At 34.1% G+C, this 25,282-nt stretch overlaps 1 protein-coding gene across 11 annotated transcripts in view; it reads right to left on the bottom strand.

Moving 5' to 3' along the window:
* UNC79 (unc-79 homolog, NALCN channel complex subunit) overlaps nucleotides 1-25,282 on the bottom strand; it is a 300,682-nt gene that overhangs the window by 50,439 nt on the left and 224,961 nt on the right. For all 11 annotated transcript variants that reach the window (XM_031952318.1, XM_031952320.1, XM_031952321.1 and 8 more), the window contains 6 exons: nucleotides 24,236-24,376; nucleotides 20,975-21,013; nucleotides 9,767-9,879; nucleotides 9,604-9,689; nucleotides 5,604-5,777; nucleotides 930-998 (listed from right to left, as the gene is read on the bottom strand). In XM_031952318.1, the coding sequence (XP_031808178.1) occupies nucleotides 930-998; nucleotides 5,604-5,777; nucleotides 9,604-9,689; nucleotides 9,767-9,879; nucleotides 20,975-21,013; nucleotides 24,236-24,376 (622 nt within the window). The remainder of the gene's footprint in view (nucleotides 1-929; nucleotides 999-5,603; nucleotides 5,778-9,603; nucleotides 9,690-9,766; nucleotides 9,880-20,974; nucleotides 21,014-24,235; nucleotides 24,377-25,282) is intronic.

The following is a 25,282-nucleotide window of genomic DNA, read 5'->3' as shown; positions in this document are numbered from 1 at the left end:
TAAAGATTATTTTTTATGTTCCTACAAGCAAAATAGTATGGTGGCATGCAAAGAAAAATTGAAGTTTTACATGCTGCCCCCTTCAAAAGAACCAGGTTAAAATGTAACTGGGAAACATTTAATAGAATAAATGAAAATATAATAGAACAGAAATAATGTTAATTTATGGTTTTCTAAATCAATATGCAGCCCACAGGGATCCATCTCTAATTGAGTTTGACATCACGGGTAAAGTAGAAAGAGTTCTGGATTTAGAGATCAAGGTCCTGAATTGAAGATTCTACCTACCCCAGCAAAGTCATTTCTCTTTGTTTCCTCATCTGCAAAATAAGGAGGTTGGACTGAGAGGCTTCTAAGAACAGATCTCAATTATATGAAACTCTTGAAATGAGCAACATGCTGCCTATCCCTCCCATATTTATGTCTTCCTCAAATCCAAAATAGTCATGGAGACTGAAATAACATTGTAGAGAGATCTAAGTAATAACTGAAATACAACAAACCATTTCACAGACTCTGCCATACACCATCATGACAATTCCAAGTTGGGAAGAAACAAAAGGGTATAAAAGAGACATTTAATAAACAATTACTACTGATCCACAATGGCCCCACATTGGCTTTTTAACACAAAAATAATGTTTAGATAAAGTTACAATCATACATTTGAGAAAAAAGCACACTGGACTTTCTGTTAGAAAAAAAGTGACTTTGAAGAAGAAACAGACATGTGACCTTGACTTAACTACTTCAGACTTGTTTCCTTATCTGTGAAACTGAATAATAATGCTAACATTGCTTACTCCCACAGAGTGGTTCTGAGGACCATGTGAGATAATTGGAAGCAAAAGTGTTTTGTAAATTGGAAAGCATGACATAAATGTGAACAATCATTATTTTTATGATTATTATCATTATTAAGAACATACCCTTGTAGCACTGGTGGTAGGTATCTTCAGGAGGCAGATCATTATTCTCAAACTGGAATCTAAAGAACACTGACCAAAAATGAAAGAAGGGCAAAATCAATACCTTTTTTGTCCTGTTTTGTTTTAGTATTTCTATGAGCATTCATCTTATTTTTTTAATTTAAAGTATTATTGATATCATTTGTTTTTTATATCACAGTATTTTCCAACACATCCCTCATAAAATCCTCCTTTCAAACACTGAAAAAACTGAGCCATACATCATTCCATACCCACAATCTCTTTACCAGGCAAAGGGAAACATGCTTTATCCTTTATTCTCTGTGACTAAAATTGGTCCTTTTAAGCATTAATTTTAGCTTAAGAAAATTTTGACCTATAGTTCCTCCATTATTGCCTTCTAACCATCCATTTAAAAAATAATTCTCTGATTTAAAAAAAAAATCATACAATATCAAAGCTCCTGAACAGTTTGTTACTTTTAAGAAATAATAGTTTATTCAATGAATTGGTCATTTATCTTTAATATAGTCCAAAGCCAGAAATAAATTTACATGTTAAATTTACATTATAGCCTAACAGGTATAAAATGTGTCATTTTGAAGAAAAATGCTAACCTAATTCAGAAGAGGCTTTCTCCCATAATTAAGAGAACCACTGTGGGCTTAGACATATAAATAGAATAAATAATCCTCAGCTTCAAAGAATAGTTCTGTTGCATTTGCTTCCTTTCATAGTCATCAAAGCTAAGTTTAATGGAAGACAGAATGATTTTTACAAGGAAAAATCATGCCTCACTAATTAACCTACTAGTGTATTTGAGGAGACAAAAACATGGACATGGACTAGCCAAGGGACATCAAATAGGCATTCCAAAAGGTTTGAAAGCTTTAAAAAAAAACAGTAATAACACTGAGTTAACAAGGGATTAGATAAATAGGGAAGTATTTTGTAAAGAATGGGTCAGTATCTTATATGGCATTTATAAAAATAAAATTTTACCTCTATCTATAAATAACACTTTATTATCTTTTGGCTACCTATGTTAAGCTGATGGAGCTAAGGCATGAGAAGATTTTTTTTGATGAAGCATCTCTTTGTATGTGGAAATAAAAGATAATATACTGTCAGCAACAATGAGTTGGAGGGTCTCAGTACAGTGCTTTTCATCTTGTTCTGTTTCTACTAAAGTTCAAAAACTCACACAGATCAAAAGTACTTTCTTTTGGGGTTAACTGTTTTGTTTTTTCTCTTTCAATCCAGAGTTAATTTGACATTTGTTTTTTTGTATATCCTTTTTCAAGATCCTAAACTGTCCCCTCAATTAAGAATTATGGTAGTGTCTTTCAAACTGTTTGTAATGTCCCCTCAAGTACATGTATTTTTGTCTCCCTGAAAACTAGTAGGTAGATGGAGTTCAAAATCCATGTTGTCTTGGTGGTGAAGGACAGAAAAAGGCAACTGAACAGTTCATTTGGTCTAGATATTGTTTTTTCTACTTGGCTCTATCCAAACCAGTCTTTAATTGATTTAAATGCTCCTAAATGGTCCCCTGAAACATCATCCATCCATCTATCTATCTATCTACCAGATGGATTAATAGCACTGTTAGTATTATCTGTATGATTATCAGGTAGTACAATTGAAAGAGTACCATATCTATAACCAAAGAAGGAGTTTTATCATCCTAGGTCTAGTTCTTTATACCCAGTATGATCCTGAAGAGTCACTTCCCCATCAAGTCCTCAGTATTCTTATATACAAAAAAAGGACAAGATGATCTTTAAGGTTCCCTCTTGTTCTAAATCCTATAGTGTTATGAAATGGAACTAGATGTCTATTCAACATAAAGGAAAATCAATAACTGACATGAATTCCAACAGATCTTCAAAATATTTTATTTTACAAACAAAAATATTGCTAACTTTATATTACAGAAACTAAAAGAATTTCACATTCAGAGGAACAAATAAAGATCTACAATAATACATACTTCAATGCTACCTCCACCAAGGAAGAGTGCAACACCTCTATAAAGGAATCTTTGAAACGTACCTTGACCAGCCTAACAATGAACCTCCCCAGAATTACACTAATCCATAAACAAAATAGGCCATGCATCGTCAGCTCTGTATTCCTCTGTAGTTTGATAGAGCTTATCAGACCTTGTATTTTATTGACACAACTTTGGAGAAACTAAAGTTACCTCTATAAAGATGATGAGGTGTTTAAATTCCCTCAATTGTAAAAAGAGGATATTTAAAGCATCTATCTCAAAGGATTACTGTTCTCTCTTCTTTCTTCTTCCTCATCTTATAACATTCAGATGCCTTTGATCATCATCTTCTCCTTTACCTTTGTCTCACAAAAGGGCCCTCCTCCTTGCCAAGAAAAGACACCTCTCTACATGCACATTTAATCCCATTCTATCTGAAGGCAGATATAGTAATTTCATTTTTCATCATACTAAATCTCTTACTTATCTCTTCAATCTCTATCTACTGACTCTTTCCTCACTACTTGCAAACACACCCATGTTTTCCTCATCCTCAAAACATCTCCTGAACAATTCATCCCCACTAGCTATCTTCCTACAGTTCTTTCTTTCCTAGATAAACTTGAGAAAACTGTCTACAATAGGTATCTCTACTTCCTTTTTTTCTCATTCTTAACTCCCTGAAGTCTGACTTGCTATCTTTTCATTCCACTGAAACTTCTCTCTCCAAATTTAAAAATTATTTCTTAAGTGTCATAACTAATGACTTTTTTTCACTTTCATGTCTTGGACTCTCTCTACAATCTCTGATATAATTGTCCTCTTCCTGATACTCTCTTCTCCAGGATTTTGTGATGCATCTCCTACTTGACAGATTGCACCTTCTCGGTTTCCTCTGCCTTAGATCCTCATCCAGGTTACCCCTACACTACAGGTATCCCCCAAAGTTCTGCCCTGGATCTTTACATCTCCTTCTGTATTATTTTTGCTGATGTCATCAATTCCCACAGATTCAATTATCATTGCTATGCAAATGATCCTTAGATATATTTTTCCAGCTCTAACATCTTTTCCTGATCTCCACTCTCACATTTCCACTGCCTTTTGGACATCTTCTGATGAGACAACATCTGGTTGTCTCATGGACATTTTAAATTCAACATGTCTAAAACTGAATTCATTATCTTTTCCCTCAAACTTTCCCCTCTTCTTATCCTCCTTATACTTGTCAAGGGTACCACCATCCTCCCAATAATTTAGGCTTATAAGCAAAGTGTCATCCTTGACTCCTTACTCTTTCTTGCCCCTTCTATTCAAGCAATTGTCAATTCATATCACTTCATAACAATTCCTCTATGTGCTTAGACTTATCTTTGAGGTTCTTTCCAATTCTCACATTTTATTATGTTTGTATTTCATAAAAGAACCTTTATGAAAATTTTGTTTGGGAGTTCCAAATTTCTAATCATGCAATCATAGTCTCGTAGTCATAGAGCAGAAGGGAGCCTTAAACATAATATAATCCAAACTCCTCATTTTACAGATGAGGAAAGTGAGACTCAGAAAGGTTAAGTGATTTACACAAAGCTACACAAATAGTATGGTGAGAATCAGTACTTGTACTAAGTTTTTCCTGACTTCAATTCTGTATGTATCTACTATATTATGTTACCTCTCCTCTTCTCATTGAAGTTTGGAGAGAAGTAAGGCAGACAGAATGGTAAAAAAAAAATATATATATATATATATATCATTTGTTCTAACGATGAATACGTGATCAAGCACTGTTATGGTCATTATCCTAGTTTCCCCATGCTCACAAGGCCACAAAATACAACACTTGAAAGAAACAAGTCATCTAGTTCAAGCACGTTTTTGAATGAAGAAACCGAGATTTAATGTGGCTTGTTCAGTTTCATACAGGCTCAAAGAGAAAGAGTTAGATCATCTGATTTCAATTCAACACATTTTCAAAGGCAACATGCAGCATCTTTAGAGAACAATCACTATTCTTTCTAATAACACCTACAGCAATAAATCTCTTAACAGGCACAACCTAAAGACTGTGACTTCTTAAACTCTTTTTATTAATGACACCCATTCACCTGAGAAATTTTTACATGACCCTAGTATATAGGTATATAATAAGTATACAAATCAAACATTTGCTGATAATAAGTCATAAGGAAACTTATTTTAAAACATGAATGCAAATTTGCATACTAATTAGATAGATGTGCTTGTTTATTTCTACATAAAGAATTAGTGGACATATTTGATACCTTTTACTGTCACCAAATTTTTCATGACTCCCACATTCAGTTATATGGCTGACCCCATATGGAATTTCAGTCCATGTAGCAGTTTAAGAAGCATTGCGATAGACATACTCCTTTGCTTGTTTATTAACTCTAAGGAAAACTGAAATAGATCATTTTCACCTCATAAGCTTGGGGAAAGTGCAAATAATCATTTTCTCTGCTTTTTGCCAAGTAAAATTTTTCATTTGGAACCTTCCATGACACTAACATTTTACTAATAAGGTTTCTATTTCTTGATTTTGGGGTATCACAAGACTCGACCAATTCACTCAAGTGGAATGAATGCCTTGGAGAGTCTTAAGGGAATTCTAATTAATAGCAAAATATTAAAAAGAAACCTGATCAGTCACTTCATACCTTTAGAGGTAACACACAAGGCAGTTTGGTAAAGAAAGTCTGAAACTGGTTACTGATGGTAGTCCAGAGGTTGCTCGGAGAATCCATTGGCAAAGCTTCCATAAAGGTGGCAATGTTTTCTAAGCAGCGTAACATGGCACCCCCTGCTGGCAAATTCTTTTTGTTATTCAAACCCTAGAAAATACAAAAGTGTAGGCTCTGAGCTTCTGAAAGATTAAAAATGCATACATTGTATCATATGCTTTACAACTATTCTTTTAAGTCACCAACAATTACTAACTTACTTCAATATTTCAAGGAACCATCATTTTATGGGTTCTACCACCAACACAAACTGTAATTCCTCTGCTGCTTGGTAGATTGTTTTTATGAGTTGCTGTGACAAAAATGATTCATTACCTGGTGGTTAATCTGGTGATACCTTCATTCCACTTAGTAAAGCTAACTCCTAGATAATTGACATATGACATTTATCTAAAGGCTTCCCTCTTGGTAAAGAAGTTGTGCTTGTGCTCCAATAGCATGAGAATTCTTTGAGAATTCAAGAGCACTTCCTTATACTGATGCATCAAAGAACTTTAGTCAAACACAAAATCACCCAAAGTCAGGGAAAGAAAATGAGAGAAAATTAAACAGAAACAAAAAAGAGAGACCTAAGGTGTATCCATACATTCAGCAGACACTTATTAAGCACTTACTCTGAGCAAGGATTTTTGCCAAGCATTTAAAGAATAAAATATACTCCTTCCCCCAAAGAATAATGGAGTGGGGATTCAGAGGCAGGAGGAAAATAAGCCTGCTTTGAAAACAAATCTCCACTGATAATCAACAAATCCAAGCTGCCTGTGTTTTAGATCAGCTATAGAATTAGGGTGTCTCTCTTTGTCTATCCTCTGAGGCTTTTCACCTGTTTCCAAAGTAGACTGCAGGCATCTGTTTAGCACTGCCTCTGGATAGAAGTTGTAAAGGCCCAAAGTATCAAGATAGTTGCTGCTAAGTCTTAGGGAGGCTATGGAAAGAGCAACAAGATCTTGAATGTGTACATACTCATTTCGGTTTCTAATTTCTATGTTCAAGTGCTTAGAAAACATTTTTAAGGCCTTATGTAGAAGTTATCTAGAGATTATCATAAGTTTTATATTTCCATGGAGATTTTTTTGAAAAAAAAAAAAGATATAGGAACTTCCATGTTATATGAGCAACAAGATGTAGGATTAGACATTTTCTCTGAACCCCATGACCTCTTAAACCTCTCCAAAACAGAAATTGTATGCCAAAGATAAAGCAACTTTAAATTGTTTAGAACAAATTCAAAATGAAAGTTTAAAAAGAAACCTGAACTGACATTCATTGACCCCGAGATCACTCAGAACCTGTTCCTCATCTCCCATACTGCTGACAATAAGGCTGTCATAGAGGCCCAAGGACCCAATAGAAGCTTACAACAAAATTCATTCTTACACACTAAACTCTCTCCCCCTTTTCTCTAGTACTGTATAGAGCTTCTGTGTCCAGGCACAGAATTTTACTCATGACTCAATAGGCAGTTTAGTTATAGCCCTTCAGGAGTAAAAGCCTACTGAGAACTCTAATCTAGAAGCATCAATGCAGCAAAGCGCCAAACTGCTAATGCCAGAGAAATGAGAAGCAGAGGGAATGGAACAATACCAATATAGGACACTGTGCAGGTGGGAGGTTGTACAGCATTTGACATAGCCTGAAGAGAAAAATACAGCATCCAGTTGGGGCCAGTTCTGAGCACCAAAAGTCAATTGAAGCAGAGAAAGAAGAAATCCAAATAGAAGAGGGATTAGTTGTTGATGGAAAGGTTCTATAGATGCTTCTTTCAGTAGATGATTTTGTATGGATTACATGGAGTCTCAGAACACTAGAAGGCCTCCTCAGTGTAATATTCAATCATTCAAACAAAACTGTCCTACCCATTTATGTAAACAAAACCAAAGGGATGAAGAAAATATTTTTTAATTGATGATCTTTGCACTCAATAGACAACTGCTGAATTAGATGCTAATGAGATTATGAATCTATCCAAATAGTATACCTTGAATTAATATGCATAGTAATCTATAGTCATTTAAGTTATTTAGAGCTTAGGGCTAATGAGTCATGGGTTTTAACCCCTTTGTTCCAATTACTGTTGTTCTAGTCCATAAGCTCTAACTATTTAAATCTGTACTCAGCAAAAGGTGGCAACAATCCAAATAGGTCCAAAGAGAGTATTCTGAACATAAATTTACATCAACTTTTCTCATGTCCCTGCATTTGGGCTTCCTCTTTTTCAGGAGATTCCCTAAGCCTTGAATTCTAAGCAACTAACTTACCCACTTGAAACAATTCTTTCAATATCAGCAGTCCATAGGAAATGGACTGGTAACAATATGACATATTTTTTAAAAGAGGAAAGACAATTAAAAAAAAAAAAGCAATCAACAAGCCTGGCCTTTATTCCTTATCCCCTTGTCTCTAGTCTTGGGTCTTTCTGATATTGGTAAGGATAACCTTTCCTCCAGCCCAAGGATTTCCTTAATTACTGAAGGGTGCAGATAATGCTTTAAGCAGTGAAGCTAGTCATCTCATAAATTCGTATCTTGGTCATAACAGACACTGGCAAGAGAGTGAATGAGTATACTAGTATGAAAAAAGTAGAGGAATATAGACTTATGTTAGAATATGTATAAATAGTTTCAACTCTGAATACTAAGGGCAACAGTTTGACCATCCCCACCAGAGATTCATACATTACCAGGCAGAGGAAACTTATAGGTCACCTAAGTCCATGAGATGTGAATCCACTCTCCAATATCCCTGAAGACTGGTCACAGTTCTAACATAACTAGTGACATTTCATAAGGTGGTACAATCCATTCTTACAGAACTCTGATTATCAGAAAATTATTCCTTATATTAGACTGAAATTGCCCACTTTACTCTTGTTCATTTTCCTCAAGTCTTCCCTCTGAAGCCACACTGAATAAATCTATTCCCTGTTTCTTATGACAATCTGCTTCAGGTGCTAGAAGGTGGTCAATATGTATTTCCTAAATCAATTAAACAGGAAAAGAGGAAAACTCAATCATAGTAATACTATTCTACTTTTTGGATCTTATTCTGGTTACAGCCTACCTTGCACCAAGTCGATAAATAGAATGATGAACTTGAATTCAAGAAGACCTGAATGCAACTCTTGCTTCAGACACTTAATATCTATGTAACCCTAGGCATATCATTTAAATTTCTCTATTTCAGTTCCTCTCTATATAAAATGGGGATAAGAATAATCTGGATATGCTTTTTATTGCTTCCATCAGAAAGACCCCTTTAGATTAGAGCCAAAATAGAATTATTCATTAGGAATCTGAGGTAATACTAATCCTGGAACACCAGGATGCCTCATTCCTTTATTAAGGAGATAGGCAACTTCAGAGCAAAGAATTCAAGACAAAATGTAAGGGCAAGTTTAGGATGGTAATAAAGATTACCAGTTTCTATAGCCTCAGCCTACTGACCTCATGAAACTTACTCTGATCCCTCTAGCTAGAAGATAGTCCATACCTCTCTGATTTCTCTTTCTACTTTTCTAACTCTAAAATGTGTTACATTAAGTAGCATAAATATCAAATATGAATTACAAGAGTACAGGAACAAATTTTGTTTTTGTTTTTTGTTATTGTTTGTTTTACTATCCAGAATAGAATTTGAATATAATAGGTATTTATCAAGTTCTAAGACATTCTATAAGTGGGCTATACTCTTAACCACTATTCCCTAAATCCATCTTCAAGTATCAAATATGAGCCAGAGACTTCAAAAAGGCCCCACTCTGTAAGAGAATACATACACTATCTGTTTTAAGCAAGTTAGGGAGTGAAAACTTTCAAGGAAAAGGAAATTGATTTTTTTCATGTACTAGTAATTTCAAATTGCTCCTTCTGTTCTACAATTTAAGTTAAGATTTCAATTGTCTTTCTGCAAAACCTACCTCCAACAGCTGACTGAGAGCAGCAATGGAACTAAGTTCATTGAAGTCCATGAGAGATGTAGCTAAGGTTCTTAAAAAGCTCCCATCTGGAAAGACAGCAATCCAAGTTAGTAGGGTTTCAGATCTGAATCACTGGTCACATATTAAATGTCTGAAAAAATACCTTTTATACTGCTCTGGAACAGCTGTGGGAATATCCCATTGGGTGCTAACTGATGGAAGATACAGCGAAGAAACTGCTTTGCCACCCCTGCAGCATTACCCGGGATCATCATGCTGGGATGAATGAAGGAGAAAAAGCACAAGATATCAAGAAACTTTTTCTCATTCTTCCAAATTCCAAGAAATCTTTGCATCAGGATTCACACTAATTCTCTTCTTGCAATTCATGCTAGATAAAGTGAATATGGTCATTACCTAACTCCAGTAATAGTGAAAATTTAGAATCACAGAAATATAGAAGCATGCTATGCTTGAGCTAGAAGCAACTTTAAATTTTTGAGGCCTAGTGTCTGAATTCTGAGGTGAATAATCTTTCTATTCTATTACATTGCTTCATAACCCAAAGAAAGTCAACAGATATTCTAAGAGACCTACTAACTCTTATTAGTTTTTTTCCAGAGCTAACAAATGTTTATGGATCTAGACTAAATTTATTTTGTTCAAATGAAAAAAATCTTGAAAGATTTTTCAATCTTTCAAATACACTCTAAAGATGTAAGTTTCCATCTCTTAAAGAAGAAATCAATGCATTTCTCTTCAAAAGGTACTCTCTTTAGGCATTAAAGAGTTAAAAAAAAAAATCAAGTATTCCAGAGCATGTCGAAAAAAAAGGAAGAAAAGGAGAGAGGGAGGAAGGGAGAAAGGAAGAAAGGAAGGGAGAGAAGGAAGGAAGGATGGAAGGAAAAAGGGAGGCAGGGAGCCATATGAAAGTATATGAATTTATCTAGGCTAAATCCCTGGATGGCAAAAATAGTATCTCACTAGACTCGCACTCAAAGCCATTATTAACTTTCTTTTAGAACTGCCAGAGTTTATACTAGATAGCACAGCCTTCACTAAAGGCAAACTTTTAAGGTCACCTCCACACCACAGGTAGAACTTTTCTGAAAACTCAACTCAGATAATGGAAGAAAGAGGATTCTCTAAAATGTTGAATTCAAAAATTTACACAAACACTAACATCCTGAAAGAATTACTATAATCTTACATGTTTTACATTCTGAATTGTAGTGATACTATACACTATACTCTATTACTAAATATCAGTTGAAGGAATTAGCCTAGAAAAGACTTGGAGAGATATCAACTTGTCTTTCTGACTCCAGGGCAACTAGGTAGCACCAATGGATAAAATGTTAGGCCCTGGGTCAAGAAGACTCAAATTCATGAGATCAAATCTGGCCTCAGATACTTACTAGCTGTGTGACTAAGGGCAAGTTACTTAGTCCTGTTTGACTCAAGTTTCCTCATCTGTAAAATGAACTGGAGAAGGAAATGTCAGACCACTTAGGTTGGGATCATAAATAGACACAACTAAAAAAAAAAAATAAAAAAAATAAAAAAAAAAATAGACACAACTGAAAAATTACTAAAAAAAAATTTTTAACTTCCTGACTCCAGGACCAGAATTCTATTCACTGTGTCATTCTAGGGCCTTGTACCACAAGTGCTGATCAGGAAATGTAAGAAAAAATTACAGTAAATCATAATTATCACCCAGATGAACATAAGAAAACAGTGAGATTCACGTTCATGCAGGACATTCCAACTCAGGGACTGGGCAAGGGTGGGCACAGTGCAATGCAACAGATCTGGCATAGAGGGGTCTGATCTTGTACAGAAAACAGGAATAGGGATCAACTAGAAACTAATATTTACTACTCAGTTCTAGGTAATAGATTTAGTACAGATTAGTGAAGGAATCTGCTCCTAGATGTGGTAGTCCAGGGTAAGGACTACATCATAGTCAAGGGCCTTAGGCTGCATATTGAGTAAGGAGCAAGTACAAAGCAAGCAGTGATGTGGTTAACAGAGAAAGCTAAAGTACTGCTAAGACTTTAATATTTGTCACCCCTCCCCCATGCCCAATGATGTCTTAATACTTGTTATAGCTAACTCTTTTGGGGTGCTAAGTCCTTTTTAAGGTTAGCCTGCCAATCAATGGTATTATCTCCTTCCCTTGCTAATTCCTTTTGGAGTTAGTCTGCTAAACTCCTCCATGGATTTAGCCTGCTAGTTAATGTCCTACTCCTTTCTCATGGCATGTATTCCCTTCCTCCTACTTAATTGTGAGTTCCACTGGGGAACTTGTCTTTTCCATTGTTAATTATTAAAACTCCTTTCCCGGCTAACTATAATCTTTCCACTGCTCTCCTGAATGTATTTCATATTTACCACTCCTGGTGACTATTTTACCTCTTCATTTAGCTGTGTAACTCTGAACCCAACCCTGACCCTAACACAAAGTCCAAAATTAGGAAGGAAATGAGCAAACAAAACAAAAATACCCTCATAAAGAGAAAATACCATGATAACAAACTCAAGCCCTAAAACCCTAAAAAGAAATAACCCCCAAAGGATCTACAAGAAAAACACAAATTAGGTAAATGTTCAATTAAAATTCCTACAAAAGATGAAGCAAGAGTTTTTTTAAGAACTAAAAATAATTTTATAGATCAATTAGAGTGCTAGAAAAAAATCAGAGTGCTTGAAATCCAGATTAGCAACGCAGAAGATTGAGCAAATCTTTATGAATTCCTCTAAAAAGTTAAAACTTATTTATGTAGAAAAGAATGAAATATTAGACTTTCAAGTCAAGTCTCTTAGCAAAGATATATCTGAATCTCAGAAAAGTTATGAAGATTTCAAAGAAAGACAAAGGCTCTATACAAGAATCTTTTCATGCAATTTCTAACCATGTTGGCAGTCTTTGTTTAAAATGTTCTCATCATGAAGTTGTCCTCACCCATACCAATGCTCATGTGCAGACAAATTGAAAGAATGACGAAGTAAAGAGATGAATTAACGTCTGTACTAATTGCAATAAGCAAGACTTTGTTAGAGATGGAAGCAAATGGAATTCAGTACCTATTTGGAAGTGAAACATGCTGTTGTGAACGAAGAAGCCAACTTTGGAAAAAAAAGCAAGTTTAATTCAGTGCGAACTGTTAAAGACTGAGCTGGAGAGAGAGAAAATTTGATTTGAAAAGGAACTTGTAGTCAAGCAAGAACAATTCAATGAAAAAGAAGTATTCAAACAGATAAAAAAAAAAAAAACAGGAAGACCTGGGAACAATGATGCTCAACTTATCTCAGAATATGGCTCAACTAGAAGCTCAAGTGGAGAAAGTTACAAGAGAGAAGCTCTCAATAGCTAATCAGTTAGAATGAGCTCAAAAATAACTGGCTTATCATAATGTGGATCTCACAGAATTTGTGGAGAAATGTACTATCAGTTGAATCAAACAAAACTGAAGAGGGAGGAGGCAGAAAAGGAGCACTGCGAGTACAGAACAAAAATTCTAAGAAAGCTTGAAATTAAAAACCAGTAACTGATGGCCAGACTGTTCTTTCCATCAACCCGTTTGTATCTCTTCAGTTACAAAGTTTCTATCAACTTCATTGGAGGCTTATTGTACAGAAAAGATATTTGACAGGGAAATGAGACATATGTACTTTTAAAATTAAGGTTTAATTTTATGTTTGTATACTACTTGTCCCAGTTCATCTTTGTTTGGGCTCTGATTGTTTCAGAGTGAATGTAAATAGTAGTTGTTTCCGCTTGGGTCAGAAACTAGAGGGTCTTCCCCTCTCATACTGAATTTTTTTGAACTTTGTAAAAAGGTCTGTCTCTGCCTCATTTCTTCCTTACCTAGCTTTAATCACTGAATGGGTGGTTGCCACAGTCAAACTGAGATCTGTTAAAGACCTTAGCTTAAAAGTTCCCAATGCATTCAGGGCCATCTCCAATCATCCTGATCTATATCTTGCTACTGGACCCAGATGGATGTAAAGGAGAAAATGAAGCTGGTGACTTTGTACAGCCCTTCCTTATTTCAATTCAAATTCGCTTCCATGTCACTTCATCACCTCTCAGATGTCATGGCATTATCTCCCAAATATCATGATCATCTTTGAGAACAAAAGACAAACAACTTATACCACAGCTCTGTTTTCATAATTATCCTGACCCAGTCCTGCCTCAGTTTCCCTGCTTCTCACTCCTGCAAAACCTCCCCTCCCTCTTTATCAAAATATTTGATAAGGATAAAAGATCTTATGTTTTAGAATATCAAATTGCCTCTCCTCATCCCAAGCTACTAAAATGTCAGAGACTGTCTTATCAAGATGCCTCTCCCCATCTCCGGGGTGCCTCTTCCCATGCCTCCCCTCGCCCTGTCAGAACCAGATTATCAGAGTTCCGTTCCTGCTCTTAGCACCCTGACTTTGCTTCTGCCTTAATATACCCCCTGAGTCTGAGCCATCTGTATATAGGTCATTGAGAACTCAGATTGTTTGCTGGATTCTTGGAGATGATAGTCTCATTCAATCTTGGGATCAAACCATGGATCCATTTGGTCCCAGTATATCTCTCCCATTTAATAAATTATTAAATACTCTCTAATCACTATCTTGCTCAGTTTCTCTGGCATTACACAGCAACAACAAATGGGTATATGATACCTGTGTTCCCTGATAATGAGACCATTATCAGAGGTCATAAAAGGATTCAAATAAGACAGAAGGCCTGGGAATGGGCATTTTTAAGTTTTGATGATCTTAGGAAGAAAAAGAAAGAAAAGGGAAAGGAATAGACTAGAAGGGAAAAGGAAGAGAAAGGGTGATGAAAATTATTTCAGATAATTTAGGTACATAAATAGGACTATGCAAAAAAAAAAAAGGAGGAGGGAGTGGGATAATAGGTGGCATTTCAGTATCATTTTCATAATAACTGGTCCATAGCAGAAAAAAATACACACGCGCACACACACACACACACACAAAACTAGGTATAGAAATACAATTATTCAATAGGGAAAGGAAATAGGGTGATGAAGAAGGAGGGAAAATTAAAGAAGTGATTCATTCTAAGCAAAACAAACTAATGAAAGAGACTAGATTTTAAAGAGAAGTTTAAAAAATAAAGGATAAATATCTGTGACTAGATTCTGGGTAAGGAAAGGAGAGGGGACCAGGGAAGCAGAAACAAATGAAATCGAATCCAGAATATTGATACTGAACACAATGCTCTCACACTACATTTTTATTTGCATATCTGGAAAGAAAAGTTTAAGCTGAGCTGAGTATAATGGGGCAAGTAAAAAACTATGTAGGGAGAGAAAAAAGAAGCAATTATCTCATACAAAGGAGGCAAAAAAGAAAAAAATGATGCAGAGAAAGTTAGTAGGACAAAGGCGGGTAGTGCTTAAATTTTAGGCTCACTGGGAATAAGTTAAAATCTACTTATTTAGTGCCATATCACTCAAACTCCCAAGAAATTATTTTACAGATCTAGAAAAAATAATAACAAAGTTCATCTAGAAGAACAAAAGGTCAAGAATTTCAAGGGAATTGATTTAAAAAATACTAATAAAAGTGACCTAGCTGTGCTAGACGTAAAACTATATTATAAAGCAGTGGTCATCAAAATCATTTGGTACTGGCTAAGAAATAGAGAAGCTGATCAGTGAAATAGGTTAAGTTCACAGGACAAAATAGTCTATGACTATAGAAATCTAGTGTTTGACAAACCCAAAGCTTTTGGGATAAGAACTCACTATTTGACAAAAACTTCTGGGAAAACTGACAAATAGTATGGCAGAAACTAGGCATTGACCCGCACCTAATATCACTTACCAAGATAAGTCAAAATGAGTTTATGATTTAAACATAAAGAATCATATTATAAACAAATTAGTTTATTATTATTATGATACTTTACCTCTCAGATCTGTAGAGAAGAAGGAATTTGTGACCAAAGAAGAACTGGAGATCATTATTGAACAAAAAGTAGATAATTTTGATTATATTAAGTTAAAAAGTTTTTGTACAAACAAAATTAATGCAGACAAGAATAGAAGGGAAACAATAAACTGTTAAAACTTTTTTTTACAATCAAGGGTTCTGATAAAGGTCTCATTTCTAAAATATATAGAGAACTGACTCAAGTTTCTAAGAATTCAAGCCATTCTCCAATGGATAAATGGTAAAATGATATGAACAGACAATTTTCAGATGAAGAAATTGAAACCATTTCTAGTCATATAGTCTAGCCTAAATCATTATTGATAAGAGAAATGCAAATTAAGATAACTTTTAAGATACTACTACATGCCTCTCAGATTGGCTAAAATGACAGGAAAAGACAAGGATGAATATTGGAGGGAATGCGGGAAGACTGTGACACTGATACATTGTTGGTGAAACTGTGAACAGATCCAACCATTCTGGAGAGCAATTTGGAACTATGCCCAAAGAGTTATCAAACTGTGCATATCCTTTGACCCTGCAGTGTTTCTAGTGGGCTTATATGCCAAAGAGATCTTAAAGGAGGGAAAGGGACCTATATGTGCAAAAATGTTTGTGGCAGCCCTTTCTGTAGAGGCAGGAAACACTAAACTGAATGGATGATCATCAGTTGGAGAATGGCTGAATAAACTATGGTATATGAATATTATTGTTCTATAAGAAAGGATCAGCAGGATGATTTCAGAGGAGCCTGGAGACTCTTGCGTGAACTGATGCTGAGTGAAATGAACAGAACTAGGAGATCATTATGCACGGCAACAAGACTATACGATGATCAATTCTGATGGACGTGGCTCTTTTCAACAATGAGATGACTCAGACCACTTCCAATAGACCTGTGATGGAGAAAGCCATCTACCCTTACAAAGAGGACTGTAGAAACTGAGAGTGGATCACAACATAGCATTTTCACTCTGTTTATTGTTGTTTGCTTGAATTTTATTTTCTTTCTCATTTTTTTTACTTTTTGATATGATTTTTCTTGTGCAGCAAGATAATTATATAGATATGTATACTTATATGGAATTTAACATATTTTTACTTTGTTTAATACATATTGGATTACATACTATCTAGGGGAGGGAGAAGGGGAAGGGAGGGTGAAATGGGAACACAAGGTTTTTCAAGGGTTAGTATTGAATAAAAAATTTCAATAAAAAATAGTTGACTCATCAGACAATTGACTCTGATAAGTCAATCAGAGCTCAGGAACCCTGTGGCAGAATCCAACTTTTAACTGAAAAAAGATGAAAGGGATAGCTGGAAGTGAAGTAGCATGGTTTGGAAATGGTGGGGAACTGAAAACTTATGGGAGTGTCTTGAGGCTACTTTATTCTACTAAATCTAATGTAATATTTGTGGCTTATTCTCAAAAGATCTTATAAAAATGAAAAAAAGGAATAGGTAAAAGAAGGAACTACACATATATGTGGCAGGGTACAAGTCTTCTAAATTTAGAAAGAAATAACAGGACAAAGGGATAGGTTAGATGGGGGGAAGCATAAGGGAGGGTTCCTAATAGGTGAGCAACATATTATAGAAGAAAAGAATAAGTAGGGATAGGAATGGGATGAGAAGGATAGTTAGGAAACACAGAAAGAAGAAAAATATACAAAGTAACTATAGCTTAGAATATGAATGGGATTAATTTACCCATATTCAAAACTATGTTGTTTTTAGGAAATGTTATAAAAATGAGAGATGAACTCAAACATAAAATAAAGGTCAGGAATAGAGTTTATTATTTAAAAAAAATTAGGAGTAGTAATCATGATTTCAGACAAAGTTAAAGCTAAAAGATTTAAATCAAAAGAGAAAAATAGGGAAACTACACTCTGTATAAGCCTTGTCATTCAATATTGTTTTAGTCCTCTTAAAATAACTATATACTTAAAATAAAATACCTGCCAAAACAGACAAAGGTACTATATGAATATAAATTTATATAAACATAAAATACTTTTTATACAAATTAAGTTAGATGTAAATAATTTAAGTAATATGTATTGTTTGAGGGTAAGTAAAGTCAATATACTTTAATGACAATTCTACCTAACCTATTTATATAGTACAAATAAATTTCTAAAAAGAAGGGAGGATTTATTAAGTTAAAAATTTGGCAATGTTAAGGTAAAGCTAATAATCATGGGTGGGGACACAAAGGGTGAAGGAAGAAGACAAGGGAGGGATCCCTGGGTGAAGGGGAAATTAAATAATAGCAAGGGAAGTTATGGAGCAGAATTTAATTAAAGAGTCAGCAGGGAAAGGAAAGATGTATGTATGTGGAGGGGTGAGTGTATGTATGTATGCATATATCTACATACGTATACATAAATACATCTTTTCTTAACTTTAGTTTGCTTGGGGGAGAGGAGGGCATGAAAAGAGGAAAAACGAATAAAGTTAATAAGGAGTGCAGCAAAGAAACAAAGAACAATTTACAAGGAAATTAGGACAAAATGGACATTTATGAATATAATTTCTTCTGTTAATAGATATACTTTCTTGATCTGGTAATTTGTTGTTATATACTTTGACTCCCCCCTGATGATCTGCGGGCATATGACAATGTTCTTTTTTGTTTTGCTTTACTTTTTGTATTCGTTTTGCAAAATGGGTAATTTTGATCATTTTATATTAAAATTTTCTTGTGTAAATACATTTATTATGTAAATAAAACCCTACGCAGCCAAGAACAGAAGTAATACAGAAAAATGGAGGAAATCTTTCATAGACAATCTCTCAGATAGAAAGTGATTGGGTTGGAATATTGCTGTGGTGTAAGAAATGATGTGCTGGTTAATACTGGAAAAACTTGGACTTAAGAAAGAAAATACTTTCTACCTTCAGAGATATAAATGACAAGTGGAAATAAACAATACAGTTATATACATATATATTTTTGCAAATATGCATATATATACATATTTAATTGTAGCCTTCTGAAAAAGAAAAAAGTAAAAAGTACACAGCAGAGAAAAAAGAAAACCTCAAAGAACCAAAGAAAAGCTGGACATATAGATTCTTTTGAAATGGAAATTGATTGCTTTATATTGAATCCCCTCATGTTTTACTGTGTACATAGCAATGATTTTTTTTCTTTTCTTATTTTTTACTGAAGTTTAAAATAAACTTAAAAACTTTAAAAAGAAAGAAAAAAGAATGACTTCTGAATAACCCAAGAAGACTTATTTAAAGTGACATAAAGTGAATGACATTATAAAAACAAATTACTTTGAAAGATTTAATAACTCTAATCAATGCAATGATCAATCAACAATTCCATAAGAACAATAATAAAGAATGCTACTCTTCTTTTGACAGAAGTAATGGACTCAAGATGCTGAGTGAAAGATACATTTTTACATATTAATGTTTGTTTTGTTCAAATATGCATGTTTTCCCAAAGGTTGTGTTTTTATCATTTTTCAAGGAGTATAGTGAGGAGAGAAAGTAAATTCTTGTTCATTTAAAAAAATACTTTGTAAAAGAAATTCCAAGGAAACAGATTTTAAGACAATAGAATGAAAAATTTCCTAATAATTAAAACTGCCAAAAAGAAGAATGAACTATATTAGTGGATTAGTGGGTTCCCTATCACTAGAGAAGTACAAATATAAAATAGACAGGATTAATACTTCAGGTAGAAGTTGAACTAAATGACCTATGATCCAAAAAAGTTTGTTATTCATTTTTTCCCCTGAGGCAATTGGGGTTAAGTGACTTGCCCAGGGTCACACAGCTAGGAAGTGTTAAGTGTCTGAGATTAAATTTGAACTCAGGTCCTCCTAACTTTAGGGGTGGGTGTTTTATTCTCTGTGCCACCTAACTGCTTCAGAGTCTGTTATTCTTTAAAGTCCATTCAAATTTGTGTTTCAAATCATATCTCATCAATTTCAATCTTTGAGACTTTGTGGAATCTTTTTAATGACTATAATAGACACAGTTTAAAACAAAATATTATATTTTTTCCTGGAACTAAATTTAAAAAGCCATTTCATTTCAGTTCATGTATAAGTTATATTAAGTTAACATGGTGCATTTCTAATGAGTTTTGGGACCTGGGAAATGTAGCTTACACAAAAAGACAAATCACCATCTAAAAATATCCAACAAGTCAGGAACCTGCATCTTTTGAACACATTTCTATGTAACCTACATCCTTGTTGGGTTTTTTTTTTTTGGGGGGGGGAGGCGCTAAATGACTTTATGTTATCATACAAAATTAAGTCAAATCTTATTTATATTTTTAACTACATACACTGTCTGTAATTTCCAGACTTCTGTAGGATCTGACTTTAATACTCATAAACACAAGAAATTCATGTCACAGTTATGAGACTGAGGAAGCCCTATAATAAAACTTATGTATTTTTGAAAAGGTGGGGGTTCCATTAAAGAAGTTAAAGATAAGAAAATGTTCCAGGAGTCAGAAAAAAAAAGAATTCCTGAAAAAAATTTAATCTGATGTCATAAGAAAAACAGATATCCCTATTATACAGTATTATGCATATCCTAAAATTCATAAATAAAAGCTTGATTATGAGAAAGAATTATAGTAGCAATAAATATAAGAATGATAACATGAGGGTGCTGTTGAAGTCAGGGATGCTAAGAACCCACAGATTTTAAATCATCTACAAATATTGTTATAATTAAAAGCAACAAAAATCATCTCATACTTATATAAGTGCTTTAAAGTTACAAAAGAATTTCATAACCAGCATCTTGTTTGATTTTCATAGGCCCTTTTGAGTTGGGTGATATATATATAGATAAATAGATGTGTATGCATACAGTTCAATATGTCAATGAATTTATGATTTCATTGATTTGGGTATTTCATCTTCCAATAAAAACCACACCTCATCCTGTGACATTTTTTACATGTTTCTCCACACATGTTTTATAGAATATTTACCCAATGTGATGGAGGCCTTACTCTAATTCATTTTATGTTTTACTGCTATCAGTGTAGCAATTAGTCTGGCTGATTATTACCACTTGTACTCAAAATGATTGGCCTACCTCCATTTCAGTCATCTGTCTCCTCAATAATATTCTTTACTCCTCTTCTTCCTTAGTGGAAATGGAACTATGTAGTTCCTTACAATCTTGCACTGCTCTTTGAGTCACCAGAAATTTTGAGGTAATCAAGTTATCTATTCCCATTTTATATTCTATTCCCAGTTTATAAATGAGAGAGCTAAAGTTCAAACCTAGTCTCCTATCTCTTAGAACAGATGTGCTGTCTATAGTATTTCTTTCCTTCCGAAAAGAACAGCCAGAGTGCAAAAAGAAAGGGTAGAGAAAATGTATTTGGCTTACTTTGGGACCTTACCTTTCTGCTTGGTTGGAGAAACTGGTGCTGGATGCCAATCTAAACAAAGGATCAAAAAATATAGTCACAGGAATGTCCTGGCCCTTAGCCACAGAACATAATATCAGGAAAATTACAAATAGACATGGACCTAGAACCATCATCAAATGCTCCATAATCAAACTATGGATTTTAAACAAGAAAGAACCTTAAAAGTCATTTAATTCAACTCTTCATTTAATAGAAAAGGAAACTAAGTAACACAGGGGGTAAATGCCAGTCAGGATTAAAGAACAGGTCTTTTATCTCTAAATTTCTTTTCACAACATTGTACCGTTTCCCAATAGTCCTTTCAGACAGTGCCCCCAAAAGATGGCCTGGTTCCAACCAACCCATCAAGTTATATGACTCCTAGCCAGCATAATTTAGAGTATTTTACATCTCACATAGTCTAGATATAGACTAGATGAACAATTTAAATAGTACCTAATTTCATCCCATCCAAAGTTTCCCCCAGAATACATGCCAATTAATTTTTATGATAGTAACTGGTCATCATATCTACTTAATAAAAATTTTTATTTCAAGTAATATTCCAAAGGAAAATGTATTCTATGTAATGGACCAGGGGCAGGGAGAAGAGTAATGTAGAGCAAGATTTAATTCATTGATTTATTCAGTGCCTGGCACATAGTAGGAATTTGATAAATACTTGTTTCCTTCCTGATATCCAAACTAAAATCTAATTAATTCTGACTAGCTAATTGATAGCAAATATAATCATCAGGCAGAGCATTACAATGGGGACTCACTGGCAACAACATTAGAAAGATACCCTTACCCCTTCATAATTAACACTAGAACCTCAAGGAAGAAGTATCTAGGGTCCCCCTGTAGATTCAGCAGTCACAACAAATAGAGGTTTGGCAGAGTCATATCACAGAGATATGTTACAGAATTCATTTGATCCACTTTAGTCCATTTTAATATAACTTATTATTTCTTGGATTTAGTTATATAATAGATCAAGTCACTTCCCCTAAAATTCAGCTATCCATAGTAAACAAACAATCAGGATATAATGAAGCCTGTAATAAAGGGCAGCCTTTCTCTCATCTCTCATTTGCTGTACCTTAAAGTATTTAGTATGAAGTACCTTTTTACCAAGATGAAAGAAAGATAAAATTTTAATACAATAATTTTTGCTTAAGGAAAAATTTTCTTCAGAAGATTCATCTTTAAGTAGTTTCTCTTTGTTAGTTATCTGTTTTATGGGATGGTACTATTCTAGATTAATAATTCTATCTGTTACACACACACACACACACACACACACACACATATATATATATATATATATATATATATAATTCATTGGTATTAATAATATAGTGGAAACTCTCTAAATGAAAATTCATTTCTTGAATCCATCAGATAGGTATGAAATAAATATCATCTCCCAACTATTCCAAGCTGGGATGGATAATAATATAGAGAAGTAAGAATTTTAGTATTTAACTTCCTGGCTCTTTACTCTTGAAATTCACATGTAGATAATTTGGACTCTTTGGATACTCCTCTGTCTACATGGCAATATAGCTTCCACTTTTTTGTTTCCACTTACCATATAACCTTGGAAGATAGGGTATAATACAAACAAAGCTTGATAGTGAGGGACTGAAAGTTGTGGTTACTTTTCCCTTGATGTAATCTCCTTCCCAAAGTGGAAGGAAGAACTTCTAGAGGAGAGGAGAGGAGGCAAGAGAGGGAAAAGCAGGGAGAGGGAGTGGAGAAAAAGGGGGAGGCAGGAATGATAGTGGATCTTAAATCTACTCAAGTCTATTAACTTTCCCTTTTCTTGAAATATGCAAACTCTACCTATCTTTTGAGCCCCAGGTCAGGTCTTAACTTCCTCTATGATATTTGTCCTGAACACCTCCCTACTATGGGAATACATCCTTTTCCTGAGCACCTATCACACTTATTCCTTATTGCTCATTTGGTTTTTATTTGTATATTGCTGTGAAAAGTCTCTTAACTGTTTTCAATATTCATTTCACTTCCATCCTCAGCTGAAACATAAGCTACAAAAGAGAAGAGAATTTGTCTGACATATCTTGCCACAGTATTAGGGGAGGTATTACATAAATTATTCCTGAACTGAATGACATCTCATCCCCTTGCCTAAAAAAAAAAAAAAAAAAACTAATATTACAGCTAGAGTTTAACGATTAATTGCATCTAGGGAATGTAGCATATAAAACCAGAAAATCACAATATTACATTAGAGATCTTCTAACTTAGAGCTCCTTAAATTTTTTCTACTTGTGACTCTCTTTCACTTGAGGCATTTAGGTATATACAATAGGTATATAAATTAAACATTTGCTGATTATGAATAATAACAAAATTAATTTTAAAAAAATTCTTTGCAATACATATAATTTTACCATTTATTAAAGATGAAAGCAAATTTGCATACTAATGAGATGATGTACTTGTTTATTTTTAAAGAAAGAATTAAATCTGGACAGAATATTTGATACCTTTTATTGTTGCCAAATTTTTTGCAATTTCCACATTTCAGTAGCTATATGGGGTCCCAACCCATAGTTTAAGAAACTTTGCTCTAGCTCAACCTCATCATTTTATAGATGTAAAAACTGAGAAAGCCACATAACTAATTAATGGCTGTCAGGAGCTTTCATATATTTAGCTTCTAAAAGATCTATCACATTAGACATGTTTGTCCTTATAAGCAGTCAGAGCTAACTAAGCTTAATTCATTTATCATTCAATCAGGGCAAAGCAGTGTATTCCTAAAGTTATTTCTTTTCCTTCATTTTTCAGGGCTAGGTTAGTTTTTGAAATCTGCTATATTCCTTGCTCTACTCTATAGATGCTATTACTTCTAAATACACTTCTGCTCATTCAATAAAACTAGTTCATGGGTTTACCAAGAGAGAGACCACCCAATACTAGCATATGTTGCCTCAGTGCTTACAGATACAAAGCTTGAAGTTCTTCTCTGAAATTGTATCACAATATCCAAACAACAGAAAAATTCACTGTATGCAATAAAAATTAAAGCAAACAAAAGCAAAAATCACATGCAATAAAATCGAGTCAGCCCAGTTATTTGGTATTATTCTTACCAAACAACCTAAATAGGCGAGTAAGGTGTATTATTTGGTTTGGTATCATAAATATTCATATGGGTGTAGGTGGGAAAATAGGAGTGGAGATTCTTCCCATCTAAAAAGACAAAAAAATGGCATTCACCTTCCCACAGACTGCATGATATCCAACAACAAAGGAGCCGCAAGATCTGGACTTAGGTGGATGAATGTGGAGAGCACTACAATGGCTAGCCCTAGTGTTTCTTCATCATATTCTTCAAGAATGGCCCCACAGTCATGGCATCTAAAAAGAAAACAGAGAAAGAAATGCTTATATATAAATAATAAAATGAGGGCTTTAAAGGGTTTAAATCATATCTAACCAGTAGTTTTCATTGTATATGTCTTGGATCTTGAAAAAGCAGTGCTTTGCTCTATTTAAGTAGTCTCCCAAAATTCTAATCCCATCACTACCATAGACATCGGAAAAGGAATTGTAATCTATGACAAAGATAGTTTTCATTAGTGGAGGAATGATTTATGTTCCTAATGACATGACTTGTACTGAATTGTTGTTCCCTTTTCTGTTACATAAGCCCACTTGAATAAATCCCCTGAACTTTCTAATTGAAGAAAAATATATTCCATTAATAGATGAATGACAGAAGGATCTGATCAGGAGTATCTGAGAAGCCAGGAGAATTCAGGTGCCAGACTTTGCTATAGATATTTACAACCTTTAGCCAAATCTTCATTTCCCTGTGCCTCAGTTTGATGATGATGATTAAGATGATGATGGTAGTGGTGGTATTGGTGATGATGGTGGTGATGAGAATGACAATGATAATACCAATAAAAATAATTACATTTACAGAGCATTTTGAGGTTTATAAATCAGTTTACAAAGTGCTGATATAAAAAAAATAGAGCAAAAAGAAGAGTTTTTTTTTTAAATATGCAGAGTAGGAGAAAAGAAGGGGAGTGTTATTGGTGTTTGTTGAGTAGAGACTAGCAAAAAAAAAGTTATTTTTTTAAAAAAAGAAAAATATAGAGGATATTTGCTTCTAAGTAAATTACAATTTATTATTTTTGGTGTATATAGGATAACATTTGATTGCATTCAAGTCAACAACTATTCATTAAACATCCCCTACATGCAAGGTATTGTACTAGGCACTAGGAAAACAGACAAAAAGTTAAATAGTCTCTG

The sequence above is a fragment of the Sarcophilus harrisii genome, chromosome 2 (genome assembly GCF_902635505.1).
Source record: "Sarcophilus harrisii chromosome 2, mSarHar1.11, whole genome shotgun sequence".
Lineage (NCBI taxonomy): Eukaryota > Metazoa > Chordata > Mammalia > Dasyuromorphia > Dasyuridae > Sarcophilus > Sarcophilus harrisii.
This window is presented reverse-complemented; position numbering and strand designations above follow the sequence as displayed.